This window comes from Ochotona princeps, chromosome 4 (assembly GCF_030435755.1).
Source record: "Ochotona princeps isolate mOchPri1 chromosome 4, mOchPri1.hap1, whole genome shotgun sequence".
NCBI lineage: Eukaryota > Metazoa > Chordata > Mammalia > Lagomorpha > Ochotonidae > Ochotona > Ochotona princeps.
In genome coordinates this window covers 55,927,889-55,949,425 of record NC_080835.1, presented here as the reverse complement: position 1 = coordinate 55,949,425, position 21,537 = coordinate 55,927,889, and the positions used below count along the sequence as shown (strand labels likewise).

General features: G+C 51.3%; 1 protein-coding gene across 1 annotated transcript; it reads right to left on the bottom strand.

The window, feature by feature from the left end:
* Positions 1-5,466: 5,466 nt before the first annotated feature.
* Positions 5,467-11,704, bottom strand: B3GNT6 (UDP-GlcNAc:betaGal beta-1,3-N-acetylglucosaminyltransferase 6). Its single transcript, XM_058663639.1, has 2 exons — positions 11,186-11,704; positions 5,467-7,296 (listed from the first exon to the last, which is right to left on the bottom strand). Exon 2 carries the CDS (start codon positions 7,294-7,296, stop codon positions 6,169-6,171), a length of 1,128 nt encoding a protein of 375 aa, XP_058519622.1. The 5' UTR covers positions 11,186-11,704; the 3' UTR covers positions 5,467-6,168.
* Between the last annotated feature and the right edge of the window lie 9,833 nt (positions 11,705-21,537).

Sequence of the window (21,537 nt, the reverse complement as noted above, 5' to 3'; positions counted from 1 at the left end):
ATTGAAGGACAGGACTGGTACTGTAGTGGGTATAGCACCAGCAACCCATGTGGGTGCTGCTTGGTGTCCCAGCTGCTTCCCTTCCCATCCAGCTCTGTGTTTATGGCCTGGGAAGGCAGCAGAGGATGGGCCAAGGCCTTGGGACCTGCACCCACATGGCAGACTCAGAAGAAGCTTTTGACTCTTGGCTTCAGATTGACTTAGTTCCGGCCATTGCAGCCATTTGAGGAATGAACCAGCAAATGGAAGAGCTCTCTCTCTAATTCTGTGTTTCAAATAAAGAGGTACATTAAAAAAAAAAAAAAAACAAACTGAGGGACTAACCCACAAATCCAATAATAACATGAAGTGGAAGAACAGAACGCATCAAACGCATGGGGGAAAGTTCAAGAAATTGAAACAAGGCAAAGTACAACATAGAGATGATGTTTCTCACCAGGTGGGCAGAAAGGAAGAGAATTGTGGTACTTTCTGCTGGCAACGCTGGGGTGAAGCAGACACGCGCGCGCGCACACACACACACACACACACACAAGCCGCTAGCAGGCAGGCGCACACAGCCCCAACAAGGCTGCACATGCACCTGCACCTTCACCCACAGTCCACCTCCAGGAGTCTACCTTGATGTACCGCCAGCAACATGGAGATGAAACTACAGATGTAGAAGGTTTTCACTGAACATTTTAAAACTGTTTATCATCTATGAGAGTGTGGGAGAGAGAGCAAGAGAGATAGAGAGAGAATCTGTTGACTTTGGCCTGAGATTTGGAGCCAGGACCCAGAACCTCCATCCCCAGGTTTCCCACGTGGCTGGCAGGCCCGCACTGCCTAGGCCATCACCCTGCCTCTCAGGGTCTGACCAGCAAGAAGTTAAAGCCAGGAGCCCAGAGCCAGAAATCACACCTGAGCATCTGATGTGGGATTCAGGTGTCCTAACTGGGGCTCTCACCACTGTGCCTGCCCGTCAGGCAGTTTCTTAATTGCAAAAGGCTGGTAACGATTGACATACTGCTTCTTGCTACTTGGAGGAGCAGCTGAGTGAGCTAGAGCACTAGGGGGTGCTAAGCAACTGCCAGAGAGAAAGATCTCTTTGAATTGACTGTAAAGATTCCAGCCTTCTTCCTCCAGGAGGGCCCCATCCCTGCTCACCCCCATCCCCTTGAGGAACGGGCCCAGCACCCCCTGAGGGCCAAGGCCACTTCCTGTTCCCTTCCATCCCCTCTGCTGCCCCTCCCTGCCATCCAATTCACCCCGCCCTGTCCACTCAGCTCCTCCCTCACTTTACTTCTCTTCCCCTCCACTTCTGCTTCTGCCAGGCTGTGCACCTGTTCCACTCTTACCCACCACCTACTGCCCCTCAGACCCCATCACCCCAGTGCCCAGTGGCCTTGCCTGCTGCACCCCAAGGGCCTGGAGGATGACGCTCACTAGAGAGCTGAGGGCCGGGAGAGTCAGAATTCATCGAGCAGGGAAGGTGGCCCAGCCCTAGGTTAGGCCACACCCATGGAGCTCTTTGTTATGCAAAGGCTGTGCTGGGCTGCTAATGGCCCAGCGCCTTTCACCCAGACAACTCAGAGATTCTGTGAACCAGAGGCAGCCACTCAGTTTGAGGGTGCTGGTCTGCCCTCTCACGCCCAGAACCCACATCCCTCAACCCCACCACATGTGTCCTGAGTGCACCTTGCACAAGGGATGGAGCCCCTGCAAACCAAGGCAGGTGTTGGTGTGGGCAGAAAGTTGGAAATGAGCCTGTGCTGTGGGAGGTGCCTAAGGAAAACAAAACACCCGTGATAAAGGAACACAGCAGCTTCTGGCAGCCTTGGAGGCTGCAAGTCCTGCCTGGACCCCTCAATAATGTTACAGGACAGTCCAGCCTGTCCCCAAGGAAGGTGCCCTAGAGGGAGTCTCTTTGCCCTGTGCTCCCCAGTCTGATGACAATGGGAGGAGGAGCTGCACCTGTTTCCCCTTGTCCAGGGGAAGAGGGCAGGGGGAGGAGCTTCGGGAAGAACCTGCTCTGCTCCCTTGTGGGCCCCAGGCTGGACACAAACTGCACTCAGCTCTCAGCAGTCACCCGAGTCACCCACCTGACCTGCCGGACATTAGACCATGGAACCCTGCCCTCCCCAGTTGGAACTGAGGGGGCATGCTCACTCTCGGGTTCTGTCCACAGGGTGCCCATTCATTCTGACAGATGCCAACCGACCCCTGGTGACCTTGCTCCCTCTCCTACCCCTGCTTCCTGCCTCATACCTGTATTCCTTCTTGTGCAAAGACAAGCAGCTCTATTCCAGGAACTTCTGCTGCCATATGAGCCATCGCAGGATTCTTGAGATTCAAACCCTGCCCTGGGGCTGCAGTCCGACTGGCAGTTCCCCGGGCTCCTAGCTCTGCGTCCCACACACCACATGTTGCTGGACTGACCTCTGCACCAATCTGGGCCCTCTTTCTTCTGGGGAGGGGGAGACATCTCTTCCTTCAGGACTTGGGTGGAGTGGTGGGTGGGACACTGGACTGGGGGAAACTGAGGCAGGATTTCCCCTTTAAACTTTGCCCTCCATCCTGCCTGGCGCATCACCTCCGGTCTCCAAGGGCTCCAGCTCTCTGGTGGCTTTGTCCTGGGTGTGTCTTGTCTTTCTAGCATGTTGTTGTTGTTGAAGTGTGGACACTGGGATCCAATGGGAGACACAATGCCCACGAGTGCCCTTGTGGCTATGTAGCCAAGTTGTGGCCTTTGAACCCCAGGCCGGGGTGGATGGTAGGTGTGGTGGTGGGGGAAGCGGGTAGTACCCAGGAAAGGTACACAGGATGCCTGAACTCTCTGTTCCTGGTGACTTTGGGCAGGTGCCTCCCTCCTTGGGTCTCAGTCTCCCTACCTGTCAAATGGAGATGACGCTCCCTGTTTTCTGGCTGTTTTCTGGGTGAGGACCTGGAGAACCCAAGGGCTTAGAGGCACTGTAGAACATCTTATGTCCATGTTAATGTGTGTGTTTCAAAACATTTTTTATTTTAACTTTTTTCCCCAAAAAAGTTACATGGAAGGCAAAATTAGAAAGAGAGAGAGAGAAAGAGAGAATTTCCCATCCAGTGATTAACTCCACAAATGGTTCCAACAGTCAGAGCCCAGCCAGGCTGAAGCCAGGAGCCAGGAGCTTCATCTGGGTCTCTCACATGGATGCAGGGGTCCAAGCAAGGGCTATCTTCTGCTGTTTTTCCAGGCACATCAACAGGGAGCAGGATTGGAAGTAGAGCAGCTGGGAGTGGAACCAGTGCTCATATGGGATGTCCATTGTGCCCCAAAATATATTGTAACTTTTAAGATGATTTCCTATCTAGCTTCATATTCTTTCTGATTGCTTGTATAGGAATTAAATTGGGAAGGATGTTTGGTGTAGCAGCTAAGGTCGTGCTTGGGAGGTTCCCGTCCTGTGCTGGGAAGCCGGGGTTGCACATGGGTTTTCTGAAAGGATGGGCTCTTTGTTTTCTCTCACTCATCTCCAGGGTCCCTGGGTTTTTCCAAGTAGATTGTTAATTCTGGAAGAGGAAGACCGCCCCCTACTGGGCTATTTGGAAATCGCTAAGGAACTTGGTGTCCCATTCAATAAAGGACCCGTCCCAGAGCGTCGCGTCTGTTCTTGGTGTAACGGGCAAAGTGTCTCCATTTCTCGGCGCTAGTCCTCCTCGCCACGCCTTTCCGGGGTTTCTGGGACCGTTTCCTGGAGACCTGAGCCTTCCTGATGAGCTTATTTTGTCGGGTCGAGTGTGGTCAGAGTGGCACTGGCCTTCCAAAGGGGACTGGGAGCTCTCTCTGGCGGGCGCGGGCCTCTTCGGCTGCTCATGGCCAACCTTCCCAAGTGCGCTCACCCCGAAATCGCCCGTGCAGGGTAAGGTCAGGTGGGAGATCACGCCAGACCCGTGCACCGCCGGCTGCCTGGGGCATAGTGTGCGGGGTGTGTCCCCTGGTGACTGAGCGTTGAAAGGACCTCACATTCCCAGAGGGTTGAGGCAGCGATGGCATCGGTTTGCATGGGTTCCCTCAGGGTCAAGATGCTGGTTGACAACTAGGCAGGATTCATCCCTCTGAGAACAGTCTGGCTAGTTGGGAAGAAACCGAGATCAGAGGGGTCACATTAGGGGCAGGCTGATAAGGACACCCATGTCTCACCGTCAGAACACCTGCCAACACAGACCCTAGGAGGCAAGGTCTGTCACTGGGGCCCTGCCATTCACTTGAGAGAATCTGATTGAGTTTTGGTGGCTTCGGCCCGGCCCCAATCTGTCTCTGTGTGTCTCATGGAAACAATACACATTGGGTTATTCAGTGTGATGGTCTAGACATTTATGTTCCCCCACGGCTTGTGTGTGGAACCCCCAACCCTTGGGGGAGTTAGGAGGAGGGTAGGGCCCTCACACGCAACATTCGAGCCCTTATGAGAGCAGCCCCTGCTCCGTCCCCTTCCACCATGGGAGGACACTGGAGACAAAAAGGAGCGGCCCATAGCAGGTACTGAGTGACCGTCGACTTCCAGCCTCCAGTACTAGAAAGTCTTGCTCGTCGGCTATCTAGTCCCTGGCGGTCTTGAGTCTGACCAAGCACCAGGAGGCCAAGGCTGTGGACACAGAGCGTGGGCAAACCCCCAGGGAAGGCTGAGCTGAAAATCCCAGCCCCAGTGCCCAGGGCAGCACAGCTGCGGTGGGGGGGGGGGGGGGGGAGACACTCTGCAAGCCTCTTGGTTTCCTGCCTTGCCTTATGCCATGGGTCCTGTCTGGGGGTGTGTGCCCACCAGGGCACCATTTGGCAAGCCCTGATGGGAGATTTATGGGTGTCATGATCTGGGAGTGACACTGGTGACTAGGGGGGAGGGGACCGGAGTGTGCTCCCCATACAGTCCTTTGCATCTGCTGATGGGCACCCCTATCTGTGGGGAGATGTGGGCAAAGACAGGCAGGTGTGTTCCCCGGGGCGGTGCAGGGATGTAGTGGCTGGCTAGCAGCCTCCCTGATACAGGAGACGCGGACAGTGCTAGTGGCTGATCTTGGAGTGAGAGCCCAAAGGCAGAGAGCCTGACCTTGCCTGGCCAGAGTCCCACAGGAGGACAATGGGAGGTGAGCAGCAGCTGGGGGCATCAGTGCTGGGCTATGCAGTCTGAGCTTTGCCCAGAGGTAGGTGAGGGCACTTGGTCAGTCTCCTAACTTCCTGTCCAGGCTGAGTTCCTCTTATCCACGTGACAGAGCTGGGACTGCTGCCTTGCTCTTTTGCTGTTTCCTGGACTTCTACTTGGCTACAGTGACTGGCGGTTGCTGGGGGTCAGGCCCACACTGGTCCTGCAGGCCCCAGTTATGGCCCTCCCAACCTGCCAATCCTGGTCCTGCACTTGCGCTCCAGCTCCACCTGCACACTCCCTAGGACCCCAGCTCCCAACACATTCCACACACTGTCCTCCCTCCCTAGCCTCCCGTGGACTCTGCCACACCCCCTACAATTTCCCCACACCCACCTTGGACCTCCCAGACTGAGTGGCCTTGAGGTCCTGGCGCTGGAGAGGAGCCAGTCTCGGCCCTTCACGAGTGAGTGTTGGTGGGCACAGGTAGCTAGCTCTGGTCAGGGTGAGTGTGCAGGTGACCACAGCAGGCATGCTACCTGGTGGTGACCGTAGGTTCCCTGGTGGGTTACTGCCCTAAGGGGGTCTTGGGTTCGCATGGGAGAAGGCAAGGATGGGAACGGCACTTGGCAGGTGACACGGATCCCGGGCATTATACTTTCCTTGCTCGGTTGCCTATGATCAGTGAGCTTGGGAGTCAGGCGCCAGGAAGGCCCGTGAAAGGAGCCCTGGAACTGCGCTGCAAGAATGAACGAGCTCTCTTAGCTTCGCAGTGCCTAAATCTAGCAACGTATTAGATTCTCCAAGGAACTTAAATTAAAACCACCTACCTGTCTGGGGCCACCCCGGGGCCAATAACGTCAGAGACTCTGAAGACAGGGCCAGGGCGGAGTTATTTTCCGCCCTGTCTCCCTGTCCCCAGGTCATTCAACGTGCACCCGAGGTTCAGATGCCCGTACCGAGAGTCCAAATCGCAGACTGCAGGTCAGACACGCTCTCAGCACGGAAAAATTCCCTCCCGGGTATGGAGGCAGGGAAGCTGGGGGCCCAGCGCAGCGCCCCGGTGGCTTCAGGACAGCCGGTGTCCGCGGCTGCAGCTCAGTGCAGAGCTGTGAAGCGCCTTCCACATGAGCAGCATCTGGTAGGGCGCAAAGCGGTGTACGATCAACAGCTCGCGGTAAATGCAGGGGTCAAAGGAGGGATGGTGGGTGCCAGGCAGCTGCACCCCAAAGGGGCGGATGCCATCGTGGCCACTGGGGGCCAAGCCGGCACGCTGCAGGCACATGCCCATGTAGGCATCATCAATCGGGATGAGTGGGGTGTCACGGGCGGCGGCACGCAGGGCCTGGGCAGTATGCCTGGACAGCAGGAAGCCGCCGCCGCTGCAATACACCGGGTAGGCACGCTCTGCAAAGAGCTGCGGGGGCACAAAGTACTTGCTTCTGCTGTCGCGGATGGGCACGGAGCCGTCCATGAGCTGCCCGATGAAGAGGTGGCGGTCCGCCGCCTGCGACTCCAGAAAGCGCAGCACGTTGGCTGTGTGCACAAAGACGTCGTCGTCGCCGCTGAGCACGAATTGTGCCTGCGTGCAGCGCTCCTCCAGCCAGTCGAGCAGGCGCACGTGCTTGAGCGTGAGGTTCAGGAAGGTGTCGGTGAAGTTCCACTGCAGCAGGTCGCCGTGCTCCTGCGCCTCCAGCGCCACCAGCTCTGCTAGCTGAGCTGCGCTCTCTCCGGCCTCGGGCGGCGGCGTGCCCAGCAGGAAGAGGCGGCGCACCTGCCGACCTCCGTAGCTGCGCTCCTGTCCCCACGTGCGCCGGATGAGCTCGCGTCGCTCGTAGTTGGCGGGCGACGACTTGACGGCCAGCAGCAAGAAGACGCCCCGGCGGCCAGTGCACTTGGCCGGTGCGTCCCACAGCAACGAGAAGTGGCGGCAGTGCCGGTAGAGCAGGAAGTCTTGGATCCGTGCCGGCAGCTGCTGGAAGTCGGTGATGGTGTTTGCAGAGGCGTTGGCCACACAGGAGGCCCCCTCGTGGGGTGCCTGCAGCTGCACAGCGGCGGCAGGAGTGCCATCTGTGGGGTCCTCTGGCTGGGTCCTCGAGGCTTGCTGGAGCGATAGGTGCAGCACCAGGAACCCCAGGCCGAGCAGAACGCAGGCTAGCATCTGAAGTGTGGTGTACCTGCGGCAGAGCAAAGCCATCTGCAGGGGAAACCGAGTCCCCGGTAAGCTTGGAGTTGTCTTTGACCTTCGTGACCACCCTTGCCCCTTCAACTCTGCCCTAGCTCTAGCCCCAGTACCTTCTCGACTCTGCTGTCCTGAGGTAAGACAAGACAGAAAAAAATGGGAGCAGTCGCCGAAGTATCCCAGGTCTTCTGGAGTCTGGAAGCAACCTTCCGCCCTTCAGGTCTGAGTGTCTCGCTGCCTCCTGCCGTCCCCTACGCCTTGGTACCCAGGATGGGCAGGCTTAGCATGTGCAAAGCCCGAGTCTCCAACTGCTTGTGGGTCCAGGAACCCCGAACCCCACCATGGTACCAACATCCACCAGATACACCTCTGGAAACCCTGCGCCCCTTTCTGCCACCCACCTTAGTTGGATCCACTCCCCTCCTGTTGCTCCAGCATCACTTCCTACTGTTTATTCCCTCTTCCCCATCCCTGACCAACCCGGATCCTTTCCAGGTTGCCCTGTGATGCAAGTACAAGGCCAGGGTATGGCCGTGACCCCTTGGAATCCTGGCCTCACCACTTAAAACTGCACCTCACAGCGCATCAGTGAGACCTCTGCATGTTCTCAGCTAGGACTAGGGGCAGTACCTGCCTTGTGGGACTGGTGTGTGCCAGTCCTGTGGCCCACCAGCAGGTGACACCCATGACCTGGCATCCTCTGTTTTGCTTAACCAAACCTTAACTTCTGACTTTAACTAAGCTGACTTATCTTTAACTTTGCAGATAATTTTTTTTTTTGAGGATCCCAGAAATAGGACTTGAAGAGGCATGCTGAGGTGTAAAGTAATCTGGGCCACCCCTGGTCACCATGATCAGAGGGCTAGATTTATGATGTGCCTGTGTCACCAGCCAACCAGGCCTTTATCAACTGGCCAGGAAGCCAGCATGCAGGGGCCCCTGCCCTTTGCTCTCCTTCCTGACCCCACCTCTGTTTCTTTTTTGTTCTCTTTCGGCAACCTGAGATTTTAGAATGATCTTTTTTTTTTTTTTAATGTTTACTTCTTTTATTCATCTCTCTCTCTCACTCACACACGCGTGCACACACACACACTTGTGCACACACATCTTCCCTCTGCTGATTCACTCCCCCTTATGTGTGCAAGGCAGCCAGCATTGGGCAAGGCTAAAGGTCGGAGCCAGGAACTCTGTTCGGGTCTCCTACATGAATGGCAAGTCTCCTACTCGTCAGACCATCTTCTGCTGCCTTCCCAGGCACAGGAAGAGGGAACTGGATTGGAAGGAGACAGCTGAGACTCAGATGGGCATGTTGGCGTAGGATGCCAGTGTCCTGAGGTCCAGCGTTAAGTCACATGCCTACCCCAGATTGGCCAGTTCTGACTTGCAAATATTTCATCACCCTGTGCCCTTTACCAGCAGACTGAGCAGATGAAGCAGCTGCCTGCCGTGCTGCTCTCAGCCCAGCCTTCTGCTAGAAGGCTCTGGACTGTGTGAATTGCAATGCAACATCATGTGCTCTTCTCCTTAGCTTCCCTGTGACCAACCCAGCCTGGCCATCCGCCAGGTCACAGCCCTGTGCTGCCAGACTTCTTCCTAGCCTGGAACTTTCCACTGCGTATTCCTCTGCCTGCAGAAACATCCTTCTTCCTCTTAAACAAAAAAGCCAAACTTTAAATTCTGTGTTCCACAAACCTGTTAAAAATTATTTTTTATTTTTTCACTTTATTTGAAAAGCAGCAAGACACAGAGAAAGAGTGATAGAGAGCTCTCCCATTGGCTCACTCCTCAATATCTACCAGCCAGTCTCCCACAGGAGTGGCAGGGGCCCGTGTTCTTGAGCCCTCATGTATGCTTCCCAGGAGGTACATAGCCAAAGACTGGATTGGAAGTGGAGGAGCCGGAATCTGAATCAGGCACTCAGGTAGGATGCACGTGGCCTAAGCGGTGCCCAAACTGTTGAGTTTAACACCCACCTGCCCTCTTTGTCTATTCACCCCCTGGGGCCACCTGAAAAGGCACATTCTTGGGAAAGCTTTCTTGGGACTCAACGGGACCAGTTGTCTGTGATAGACAGTACTCGGGGGACGGGGATTGCTCCTGTGCTGGCCACCGTCCTCTTCCCAGGGTCCTGCAGTGGTGGTCGGAAATGCTGAGTGCCCAGGTTGTTTCCACCTCTTGAGCAAGTTGATTTAAGCTTTTTGATACATGCGCTTAGGGGTTCTCTGAAAACTAAATGCTATCAGATATAAAAAGAATTTCGCATTGTCCTCATTGTAAGCTTTGATATTATGGTGATCAGGGTGCTACTACATGGTTGCTGGATGGCTGCATTTCTTGCGTCTGTGCTCCATAAACATTTCTAGATGGAGCAGCTTATGCCCAGAAAGTGTTAATTTTGATGAACTTTCCTCTAGTGCTGTGTGGTACCATACAGGGACAGGTTGGGCACAAAGGAGGCATTAGGAACATGAACCACAAATACAGGTGATCCCTGACCTGAGGGATGGTTAGTGCTTGTGAGAAGACAAGAAAAAGGCAGGCAGCAGGGTGGGTGTTGGATGCAGAGTTAAGATGCCACTCGGGACACCTGCATCCCAGATCTGGGTGCGTAGGTTTGAGTCTGGGCCCAGCTTCTGCCTTCAGCTTCCTGCTAATGCACACCCAGGAAACAGCAGGCCAAGGTTCAAATATCTGTCTGTGCCTCGCTAACAAATAAAACAAGTGGGAGAACCTTGCAGAAGCCAGTGCCATCACTGCGTACCTGCTAGAAAGATCAGATAAATTTGACTTTCTTTTCACGTGCTGTGTTTTGGGGTGTGGTGTCCTGGGAGGAGTGGGAGTTGGGGAACAGGGCCCCTTTGACTGTGCTCTGTACCTGGGGCACAGTCCCATGCCTGGTTCACTTGGGGCAGGCAGTACTTTGGGTTTTCCAATGAAAGAAAGAATAAGAACTTAGGATTCAGGCTCTGAGTTACTGGGCTTGAATCTAGCTCCATTCATGAGGAAGTAAACCCCCTGAGTTTCATTGAGACGAGGAAGTTAACACTCAGGAGAATAGGAAGAGAATGCCGTGAGCACCAGTGTGCCAAGTAAAAGCCTTCTTCCCCCTCTTCCCTTCCCCTGCCGTCCAAACAACTTCTAGAAGGGAGAAAAAAATGATCTCTGCCTTCATAAGCCAAAGAAACTTGCATTTTTTTTTTTTACCTTGATAAAACTGCTCCAGGCACCTGGATCAGACAACTTTCAGAAAAGGCATGTGGGGCCAGACCCTTTTCCTGAGGCTTTACTCTGTTTCTGGCTGCTGTGCCAGCTGGGCAGCTCTGGGTGTCACCCCCAGCTCTTTGCTGGATCCCGTCTTCCTCAGAGTACCCCTCTAGGAGCCCCAGAGCTTGCACCTTAGTGTCCTGGCCTCTGCTGGTCCCCAGCCTGGACCCTTAGGACTTTTTGTGGAGCAGACTGTGTGGGTGAGTCCGGCTTCTCAGCCCACCTGGCAGAACACAAGCATCTGTGTACCCCTCCTGCCGCAGCCGCAGCCCAGGGTGCTCACTGCTCCACACTGCTCACTTGTTTTAGTCTGCTTAGAACGCCCCATTCTTTTCTCTTTTTGCTTCTTTCCTGGTTTGATGCCTGGCTGGCTGGTCCTGGGTCTCCTGTTGGCTGCCTGCATCCCCAGGGTATTCCCGGGGAGTGGGATGTGCACAGCAGATGGCACAAGAGCCTTCTTACCTGTGAGGGCTTCAGTCTCAGACCCCAGAGGGGTGGCTCCTGCCCTGGGGTCTGCCCGGACAGGAGCTAGTATCCTGCTCCCTTTCCTCTGGGCCTCCGTCTGGATCTCAGGTGCTTGAAGGAGAGGGGATAAAGGCACCTCATTCCCAGGAGGGGGAAGCCCAAGCGCCTGTCTTACCTTGTGTGTCTGAGAGGGAAGAGGTGACAGGAGCCGCTCCAGATTGGAACCAACCTTTAACCCCCTGTTTTTTTACTCTGAAGTCCCCACCCCCAGGTCCAGTGTTCCTGCGTTTGACCAATCCATGACATCACCCCTCCTCCTCCTCCACCTCCTTGGGGGTAGGATGCTGAGGGGAGGGGAGCTGCAGGCTTCCTCTCGGCTCACTCTTCAGGATTACACCCAAAGGTTTCTCCTGAGAGCCTCTTGACCGCTCCACCCACTGGCTACCCTGTGCCCTTTAGGAAGGCAGATGGGTCTCCGATGAGACACCGCAGGGTCAGCCTGTGCTGCAGGCTGGAAAGCAGCTGCAGGGCAGGGGTCAGCAGGGTGTTCTGGGCATACAGCACATGTTTCTTTGTTTGGTAAGCTGCACATAAAACAGAAGGCTGCATGTAAAACAGAGCAGGGCTTTCTAATCATGGGAGTGACACCTATGGATGTGAATTTGGCAGAAGGTAAGGTTTTCAAGCCTTATCAAACCACAAGGCATGGGTATATTGCCATGAATCAGCTAAGCCCTGGTCCTTACAGAATTAGTCATTTATTGGAAGAGGTGAGCCAGATCTGACAATATTGTAAAATGACGTGATGTGTACCAAGCATGGGCTTGGGGCAGGGAATGTGTGTGCGTCAGGGAAGGCTTCAGAACTGTGTGATAGGGGCTGCATTTGGTGCCAGTTAAGCTCCTGTGTGGGCCACCCGCATTCCCTGTCTGTGTGCCTGGAGACCCAGCCCCTGCACCTCAGAGCCAGAATCCCAAGAAGCATCAATTGGTGGCTCATGTATTTGAGTCTCTGCCAATCACGTGGGAGACGCAGATCAAATTACTGGCTGGGCATCTGGGAGATCTCTGATTCTGTCTCTTTCTGCTTTGCAAATAAATAAAAACTTAATAATTAAAAAAAATACTCTCAAGCAAAGAACCACATTTTATCAGGTGGCTCTTGCTGTAAATCTTCCCATAACTTGGTGGCCTAAAATGAACACCAATGGTTGCATCTTAGGATTCTGTAGATTGACAGGAGGGTCTTGTGCTGGACTCACCTGGGTGGGCTTGTGGCCATATTCTGCCAATGGAAAGCTGGGCCTGGGCTCGGCTGGGATCAGGTCTCCTTTCTCCCAGCTGCTTTCCTCCTGGCCGCCTTGTGCCATGACCATGTCCGATTCCAACGTGACTTTGGAGGAGATCTGGTTTCCACACTCGCTCTGATTCGCTTCCACCACATTTTGTTGCCTGAAACCTTGTATGACTACCCCAGATGCAAGAGGTAGGAAGGAGTTCCAAAAACTTGTAGTCATTCTTGACCTGTCTCAAGAGTTTTGAAGGTAATAAGGAGCTTCCCAGCAGGCAAGCTCTAGGTGGGAAGAAGCACATGTCTGGGCAGCATGCAAGGTTGGGTGTGAGGAGCAGTAACTAATGGGAGTGATGGTTCAAAGATGGGTTGGGGAACTCTGAGAAATGGGCCTGGCATACCATACCTGAAGTTTTAACTTGATCCTTAAAAGTTCTTCCAAGAGTCTAATTTCAAGGGCTCATTATAAGAGCCCGCATGCTGGTTTGTGTGCTGGGGAGAATAAGACAGGGGACCCAGTGGAAAGTGGTTCATGGTCCAGAGGAGTGAGGCCCAGGTCTGACTGGCAGGGACAGGCATCCACATAGCTAGGTGATGTATTGGATATTCTGTGAGGATGTTCATTCCTCAGGCTCCTTGTGTGTTTTACTGGCCTAGGGGGCCTTGCAGGGGCAAGGAAGAGGGAGAAGTGTGTGGGAAAGAAGGGCAGGTGCAGACAGAGGCCTCGAAGGGGCTAGGGAGCAGTACCTAGAGAACCGGGGAATCCAAAAGACTTCCTGCCACATCCATGGAGGTTATACAAGGACTGGGAGGGCCTGAAGAGCAGCCAGGGCAAGACAAGCTTGCCCCTCCCCAGATTGGGAGCCCACTCGCCTCTCAGAGTCAGGGCCTGGCACAGGCAGGCGTCTCAAGGCTGATAGAGTGACTGCATTTTAGAAATTCATTTTCTTTAGGCCCCCTCTCATCCTTCCCCACAACCCTCCCCCAATACCACCACCAAAATCCCATCTCATCCCATCTCTTGAGCAGAAACGTCTTTGGGGGGCAGATCTGAAGTGGGGGGAAAGTGAGATGGAGGTGAAATTAAGCAGTCAAATGAAGAATTTAGCAGTCAGCTGGGCCTTCTCTAGGGAGTGTCCAAAGGCCAAGCCCTAGGAGGCATTGAGCTGGGCACGGAGGGAGCGTGGCTTCAGCAGGATGGGTGCTGTTCAGCTGCAGAATCCCAGCTCCCTTGCAGCCCCCTTTTATGGTGAGTGATGTAAAAATCTCCTATTCTGCTACACTGTAATTTGGACAAAGGAAGGTTGGATAAAGCAAGGCATTGTTCATGCTTCTAAGACAAACAGGCTCTGTGCCCAAAAGCTGGCATGTAATGACCAGGAAGAGAAGGGAAGTTGGACAGTTCCTTGTTTTTGGTTGTACTGGCCAGTGAGAGATGAATGAGCAAGAGTTACTGGCTCCTCCTCCCCTTTGTCCAGAAACTTTGAAGTACCCATGGAAGGCCCAGGCCTGCCACTCTTGTGGAGGGAAGGAATCTGTTGAAATTTACATTCATGCCACCTTATGATGCTAACTCTAAAACAATGTTACATTTTACAGAGGTAGGATTCAACATTTAAAGTTAAGTGGCTTGGCCACAATCACACAGCTTCAGTGGAGGACCAGGGCCTAACCTAGGTCTTCAGACACCCAACAATGACACATTGTCTCTGATAGGAAATTGTGCCCTTGCCAGTGAGCTTCCCCTCATCTGCTGCCCCAGCAGTGTGTTGTTGGTGTTACTGCCCTTACCCATCAGCCTGCCTGGCTAGCTCTGCTAATGACCTTGATATCTACAGACCTGGGGATCTAGTAGTCAGGCCCACGTCTAAGACTTCCTTTCCAAGTCCCTGGGATTCTCTTTGGTTTGAAGTAACCTTGTCCTTCAAAAGTTCTCCATGTAATTCATAGTTTGGCTTCTAGGATTTGTCTGAGAATCTTATCCCCCATGCTCTCCTCCACTTCCAAACCTTCTATTATGTATGGTCAGTTTTTAAGTTGATACTTTCAGCCTGACCTCTGGGGAGATTGGAGTTCAGCCCCAGATCCACCTTTCTTGTCCTTTAGAGTTGGGCCAGGATGTCTCACACAAACTCAGGAGACCCACACTTACTGCATGTTAACCCCCAAACTTCTTTCCAAATCATTCTGAGTTGATTTGCTAGCTACCACTATCTGTAATGTGGTGTGTGTGTGTGTGTGAAAGAAAGGGGGGGGGGGAGAGAGAGAAAGTTTAGAAAGGTGCATACTTCACCAGCTGTAGGCCTTGTACCCAGGCAAGTGTTACACTGTTGGGAGAAAAGCAGCCAGTAGTTGCAGGCATTCTAGGCCTGGTTAATGCCAAATTTGTGTTTATTATACCACTGTATCAGTATAGTTTCTCTTTTCTTAAAGATATGTGGGGAAAGCAGGACATGTCACCCCAGCCTTCAGGCAAGAGGGTTGCCTGGTGAAAGGGGTTTAGGGATGTGTTGGAGTGGGAGCATCTGAGGGCATGTTTGACAGGGAAGGAATGACTTCTGGAGACTTCCACAGAGTGGGCCTTTTAATTCACAGGTAGGCGGGGGAGCTGAGACAAAGTGGCTTAGAGAGAGGAAACTGGAGGATATGTCTGGGTCAGGCCAAGGTACCTATCCAGGTGGGAAAGCCGGGCTGGGCTAAACAGAATCGCCCACCACCTGCTGGCCCATGCAAAAGTTGGAGCTGGGAGCATGCCTGGCTGTGCTAGTCTGCAGCACCTACCAGTGAGTGTTGGAGCATGGGGTGGGTCCCCTCAGGCTGGGCTATAGCACCCATCAGAACATAGAGAACTGGGTCTGGAGGCATATTCTTTAGGGAACTTGTGGGTTCACCTCTGTGGGACTGCATTAGCTGTTGGTTTATAGAATTCTTGGGGGTAATGACAAGTTGAACCAGGCTGGACCACAGAACTCATTTGACAGGAGCCCACCAGACACTTGTAGGAGCTGGGGCTGGGAGCAATCCTTGTAGGGAAACTTGGGGAACTCCCCTACTAGGTGGCAGCTTCTGCTGGGGAGCACAAGAACTGGGCTCGGGCAGGGCCAGGCCTGGCAAGGCTGCAGCACTTGTCAGCATTTGTGCGGCCAGGTCTGGGGATAGGCTGTGAACCAGGCCACAGCACCTGCTGGCATGCAGAAGATCCAAGACGGGGTATGGCCTGTGACTGACTGGGCTAGGCTGCAACACCTATCAGTAAGAGGTGAGACTGCGTGAGAGTCATGCAAGGCTAGGTTGAAGTACCTTCCAGTATGTATAAGACCAGAGACTGGGAACAGACCTGATAGGGGACCTTGGGGACTCCTCTGCCGGGCTGCAGTTCCCATTGGTGAGTGTAGGAGCTGTGGCTGGGGTGGACCAGGATAGACAAAGCTGCAACACTCACTGACATGTATATGAACTGAGTTTGGGGGCAGGCCAGACTAGGCTAGGCTCCAGCACTGCTAGCACTCACAACAGCCAGCATGGGTGTGGGACAGGCTGGGCTAGGCTGTGGGACCCATCAGTGAGAGCTGGAATGGGTAGGGCTAGGCCACAGTATCTGCCAGTGTGTCAGGACTGGGGACTGGCCATGTTAGTCTGGGCAGCAGCACCCACCAGACACATGAGATCCATTGCTGGGAGTGGGCCTGGTAGGGGAACTTGAGGAACTCCCCTGCTAGGTATAGCTCCCACTGGTGAACTCAAGAGCTGGGGTTGGGAGCAGGCCAGATTAGGTTGGGGTACAGCACACGTTGGCATCCATGTGAGCCAGGTTTGAGGGCAGGGCAGGCCATCTCAGACTGGGCTGCAATACCTGCTGGCATGCACAAGGCCCAGGGCTGGGAGTGGGCCTAACAAAGGAACTTTTGTGTCTTCCCTGCTGGGCTGCTGATTCCACAGGTGTGAAAGCTAGGACTGGGGGCTTGCCAGGCTGGGCCAGGCTGCTGCACCAGCTGGCAAGTGCTAGGAATGGGTGCAAGTCATGTCAGGCTGAACCTAGGAGTGAGTTGGGTTGAGCTAAGCTGCAACACTCATGGGTGTGTATAAGAGCCAGATGGGATGTGGGCTGAGCCAGGCTAGGCCACAGCAGAGGCTGACATGTATAAAAATTGAGGCTGGGGGCAAGCCTGGTGGGTTACTGGGGGTTTCCCTGACTAGGCCGCAGTACCCACTGGTATGCATGAGGACTGGATCTGTGGCAGAACTGACCAGGCAGCTTGCATCCACTGGTAGGCACACTTGTTGGTGCAAGTGACAGACCAAATCTGACCCTGCACTAGCTGTTGCACACAAGAGTCAAATTTGGGGCAAGGTTTCTTGGGGGACTCCTCAACTAGATGGCTGGGCTCAGACCCTGGCCATAGAGAACATTCCAATATATGTGGAGAGACCTTGGAATGCACATATAGGGGCTGGGCTTCCTCAGTTGCTGATTCTTGTGCAGTGGATAGTATACCCAGATGCACATGGAGAAAATGACAGCCAGTACTCTGGGTCAGCAGTGGACATCTGCTGGCTTGTCAGAGGATGGAAAAGCAGGACAGGCTGGACAATTCTTCTGGCCAATCTTTGCAACACATTCCTGGGTCTGTGGATGCACTAGCGTGGCTTTTGTCAACCAATAGACCTTGGAAAGATTTTTTTCAACCCTGCAGCAATGAAACCAATAACTTCTTAGAACTATCAAAACCACACAAGTGACACCTGTGGAACACTCTTCTTCCTATTGGGGGTCTCTAAAGTGTCATCAAATGACTGTCCCCCATTCCTGGGTGCTGATGTAGTGTGATGGTAAGGAGTGGCCCCTTCCTCTCCTACCCTGCAGAGAAAACAAAAACCGAAACATTTGTCCCACCCACCTTCCTCCGTACTTGACCCACCCCACCCTAATTGGAGGCACATGGGCGTGCATTCCTCTCAACTGGGTGAACAATACTACAAATAGAAAACCAAAAACGGTGTATATTATTCAGAAGTGGAATTTAAAGTAATCCCAGTTTCTTTTGTTCTTCCCCTTCACAAAGCCAGCTGAAACAGTGCTGCCTGTCAGCAAGGGCTCCTGGTTCACATCTTTCCTGTTCACACCCAACTGTAGACCTAGGGAAGGCTGCCTCTCCCTAATACACAGAGGAGGAACTAGTTGAAGAATCAACCATATGGTCAGCAGTGACTTAACTGCCTATTCCAGGAGGAGGCTTAACTAGGAGAGTTAATATTTGAAAGGTGTGGTTTGGGGCCAGCACTGTGGAGTAGTAGACTGAGCCTCTACCTGTGATGTTAGCGCCAGTTCAAGTCCTGGATGCTCTGTTTCCAATTTACCTCCGTGATAGTGTTCCTTGGAAAAGCAAGGGAGGATGGCCCATATGTTGGGTTCCTGTGCCCACATGGGAAACTGGAGGAAGCTCCTGACCAGCCCAACTCTGGCTACTGCAACCATGTGGGGAGTGAATCAGTGGATTGAGGATTTCTCTCTCTCTTCTTCTGTGTAACTCATCCTTCAAAACAAAAAGTTCAATTGAAAAATTTTTAATTTTAGCTTTGTAGCTTACTCAGGTGTGGAGTAGAAAGGCACCACAGCATATGTTAGGAATGTAATGACAAGCCCAACGTAATTACTGAACATCCTTCCTTTGTACGGCCTTGCCATGGCCTAAACAGCTTCCTTGAACAAATTAGAGAAAGGCTTGTCCTCTGAGATGCAGCCCCACCTACCTGGCAGGCTGAATGGAGCTGGATTTTAGCCCTGCTCAACTTCCTCCTTCAACGGTGCCCATAGACAGTGAGCAGCTGTGCACTCCTGAAAGGTGGCCCCACATTTAAACAATCATGTAGATATTTTAAATGTAAACCAGGGGTTAAACATTACCTGAAGTCTCATTCAAAACACTATCACTTAGTACTTTAACCTAAAAATCGGTCATGAGTACTCAAATATTCGGCAGCTTAGAAACCAGTGGTTAAATGTTACCAGAAGTCTCATTAAAACACTACCACTTAGTACTTTAACCTAAAAATCAGTCATGAATACTCAAATATTCAGCAGTTTAGATAAAAATACATTATTCTATGATGTTCTAGAAAAATGACTGTGGTAAATCAAACAGAAAATATGAGTCAGCATATATTAGAGATTACCTGTAAATGGTGAGTTCCTTGTAAAGACTCAGGACTATTTATATTTTTATTAGATAAGTTCTAGTAGAATAAACATTTGCAGACAAATGTGATCCTAGTAAATGTGATATTAGCTGAAACGGATTATCTGTTGGTCACACCGTTCACTTAGAAACATTAAAAGCATAGAAATGCTCCATAGTAAGCAATGCCCAATCAGTATACTAAACAGATTTTGGTAAATCATCTTCTTATTATTGTTTTAAAGATTTATGTATTTGAAAGGCAAAGTGTCAGAGAGGGGGATCTTCCATATGCTGGTTCACTCCCCAAATGGCTACAACAGCCAGGTCTGGGCCAGGACAAAGCCAGGAGCAAAGAACTGCATTCTGTCCACCTGTGTAGGTGGCAGGGGCCCTAGAAGCTCCATCCTGCACTAACTCCTCAGTGAGTACATTAGCAGAGAGCTGATCAGAAGCAGAGCAGCTGGGATTCACACTGTGCTCATATTTGGGAGACTGACATCACAAGCAGTGGGGCTCAGCTTGCTGTACCAGAATACTGGACCCAATAGTCTGTTTCTTAAACAGATTCATGTATTCATTTGTATAAATAACTTAATTCTAAAAAGAGCCAGAAAGAAACCAATGCTAACTGTGGAAAGGGCTTTTAACACTTCCTTTAAAAAAGTTAAAAAAAAAGTATACATGGATCACAATAGTTTATAGGTCTTAAATAATGACCATGTGGCATATTTTTTAAGACGTGGGAAAGACGGTCAAAAGATCTCAACTTTCTGGAAGTCAACTCAAAAGCTGAATACAACTAGCAATTCTGGATTTTATAGTGTAGAATGGAATTTATCATGAAAACAAAATTATGAGCTTTTCCTATTTTCTGAATATTCTAGGCATTATGCTGGAGGCTGCTGCCAACCAGTAAATCAGATGTTGAACAATAATAATGTAAATCTTAAAAACAAATCCTATGATTTCATTCAACAAAGAGCTGAGACATATAGTTTTGGTCTGACACTCTCCAAAATCATTTCACAAAGAAGGGCATCTGGGCAATGCTGCTTTGCATATGGTCTGTGGCAGGGGAGGCACTCCTACAGCCACAGGAAGGCAAACTTATTTTAGGGTTTCAGGCCACAGAAGTTTTCTGTCACATATTCTGTCTGCCTTCCTGTTGCTTTAAACCATGCCTTTAAAATGTACTAACCACTCTTCCCCTTTAGGCCACACAGCTGCAGAATGGATCTGGCTGGTGGGTGGCAGCCCTCTAACATTCCAGTTTTTTTAATCATTCTGCTTTAGGTACAGGTGGTCTCTAAATGAGAAGTATTAGGGACTCATATTTATATGCTAAAAAAGATGTAGTAAGTGTGCCCTGATATAATCTTAAGAGATAATTCTGAGATCCTCATTTAAAAGTGATGACTGGCAGATCTGTCTAGGAAATGCTGGGAAGGTTTCAGAAGCTTTCTGACATTTCTTGAATTAAATTTTTTTAAATATTTTTTTGAGAGGCAGAAAGGAGAGGGTGGTGGGGAGGAGGAGCTTCCAGCCACTGATTTATTTCCCAAAAGCTGCCACAGGCTTGGCAGCTGAAGGCCACTCGGATCTCAATCCAGGTTTTCCCATTGGAAGCAGGAACCCAATCACTGTTGCCCCTCAGCGTCTGCATTAGCAGGAAACAGAATCAGGAGTCAGAGCTGGGAAACATGTCATATGCGGGCTCCTACTCTAGGCATTTAAGGAACCAGTGACTAGATACAGTTTAACTACCATGTTGTGTTCTTTAAAGCACTGAAGTGAGTCATTAGTAACAGTGGAAAAGAAACATGGACAATTGCAGCATATGTGATAAATGTGGTTGATGGAGTAATACTGATAGCTGCTCAGATAAATGGCTGGGGAACTTTAGGTCACCTGCAGACCTGTAATTGAGTTTGTTAATTTGGATATTCTGGGTTTCTAGTGGGAAATACTCTTGTGGTCCACTTTTTTTTTCTTTATACTCCTGCCATTCAAAGCAGGTAGTAACTTGCTGGGTTTGCTAAAAAATGAAGACTCGGGCGGCAGTGGTAGACATGATGGCTGAGTGTGAATCGGCAGCAGTAGATTCTGAAGACCTTGCTTGAATTCTTCAGTGGTTTCTTCTCTTCTAGCTGCCCATCAGAGAAAGGTCGATGCCTTGGTGAAATGTTATTGTCATTTACGTGTTACTGTCAATGTTTAAAAGTTTATTGGGCAAAGTCAGAATTTTATCTTTGGTTTGAATTTCAGATGACTCTTTTTCTGAGTAGAGAAAAGCTGGGTGGGCTTGCGATCTTGAAGAAATGGGTAAGTCCAGTGGTATGTCCATACAGACTTTTGGCAATATAGAAATGACCCCTCCCTGAGCCCCACAATGACAGCTAGACATTAGGCAAGAAAGTTTCTCCTGGTTCTTGAAGGAAGGGCAGCAGTTTAAAAACAGCACTGGGATTTGTCAGCTGGATTACTGTGACATGCTTCCTTTTCTGTTTTATAGTTCCTCCATAAGAGGGTGTAACTATTTGAAAAAAGTTCATTTCTTTGAGAGGCAGAAAGAGAATGAACAAGCATGCTCATCCACTGGTTTACTTCCCAAATGTCCCAAATGGCCAGTAACCAAAGCGGACAGCTGGGAACACAATTTGGATTTCCCGTGTGGGTAGTGGGAACGCAGCTCCTTGAGCTGGTATCACTGTTTCCCAGACCGGCTAGCAAATGCAGGTACTTGGAGGAAGGGTACAGGCTTCTCAACTACTGGGCCGAATGCTTGCCCAACTTTTAACTACATTTTAATCCTTATTTCCAAATGGTTAGAGCATAGCAATTAAAACATAATTTTAGACATTAAAAAAAAACAAGACAATGTGATCCAACTGTATTATAGCATTGATAGGGTAAAGAATTTAAACAGAGGTAGATCTGCAAAAAGCCACAGTTGCAATTTCCAGTGACTGATTCTTTCTGGAATATCAGTTTTATAGAAATGCTTGTCCAGTGGTACATGATAAGCTATGGGGCCAAAAGAACTTCCTATCATGTAAAT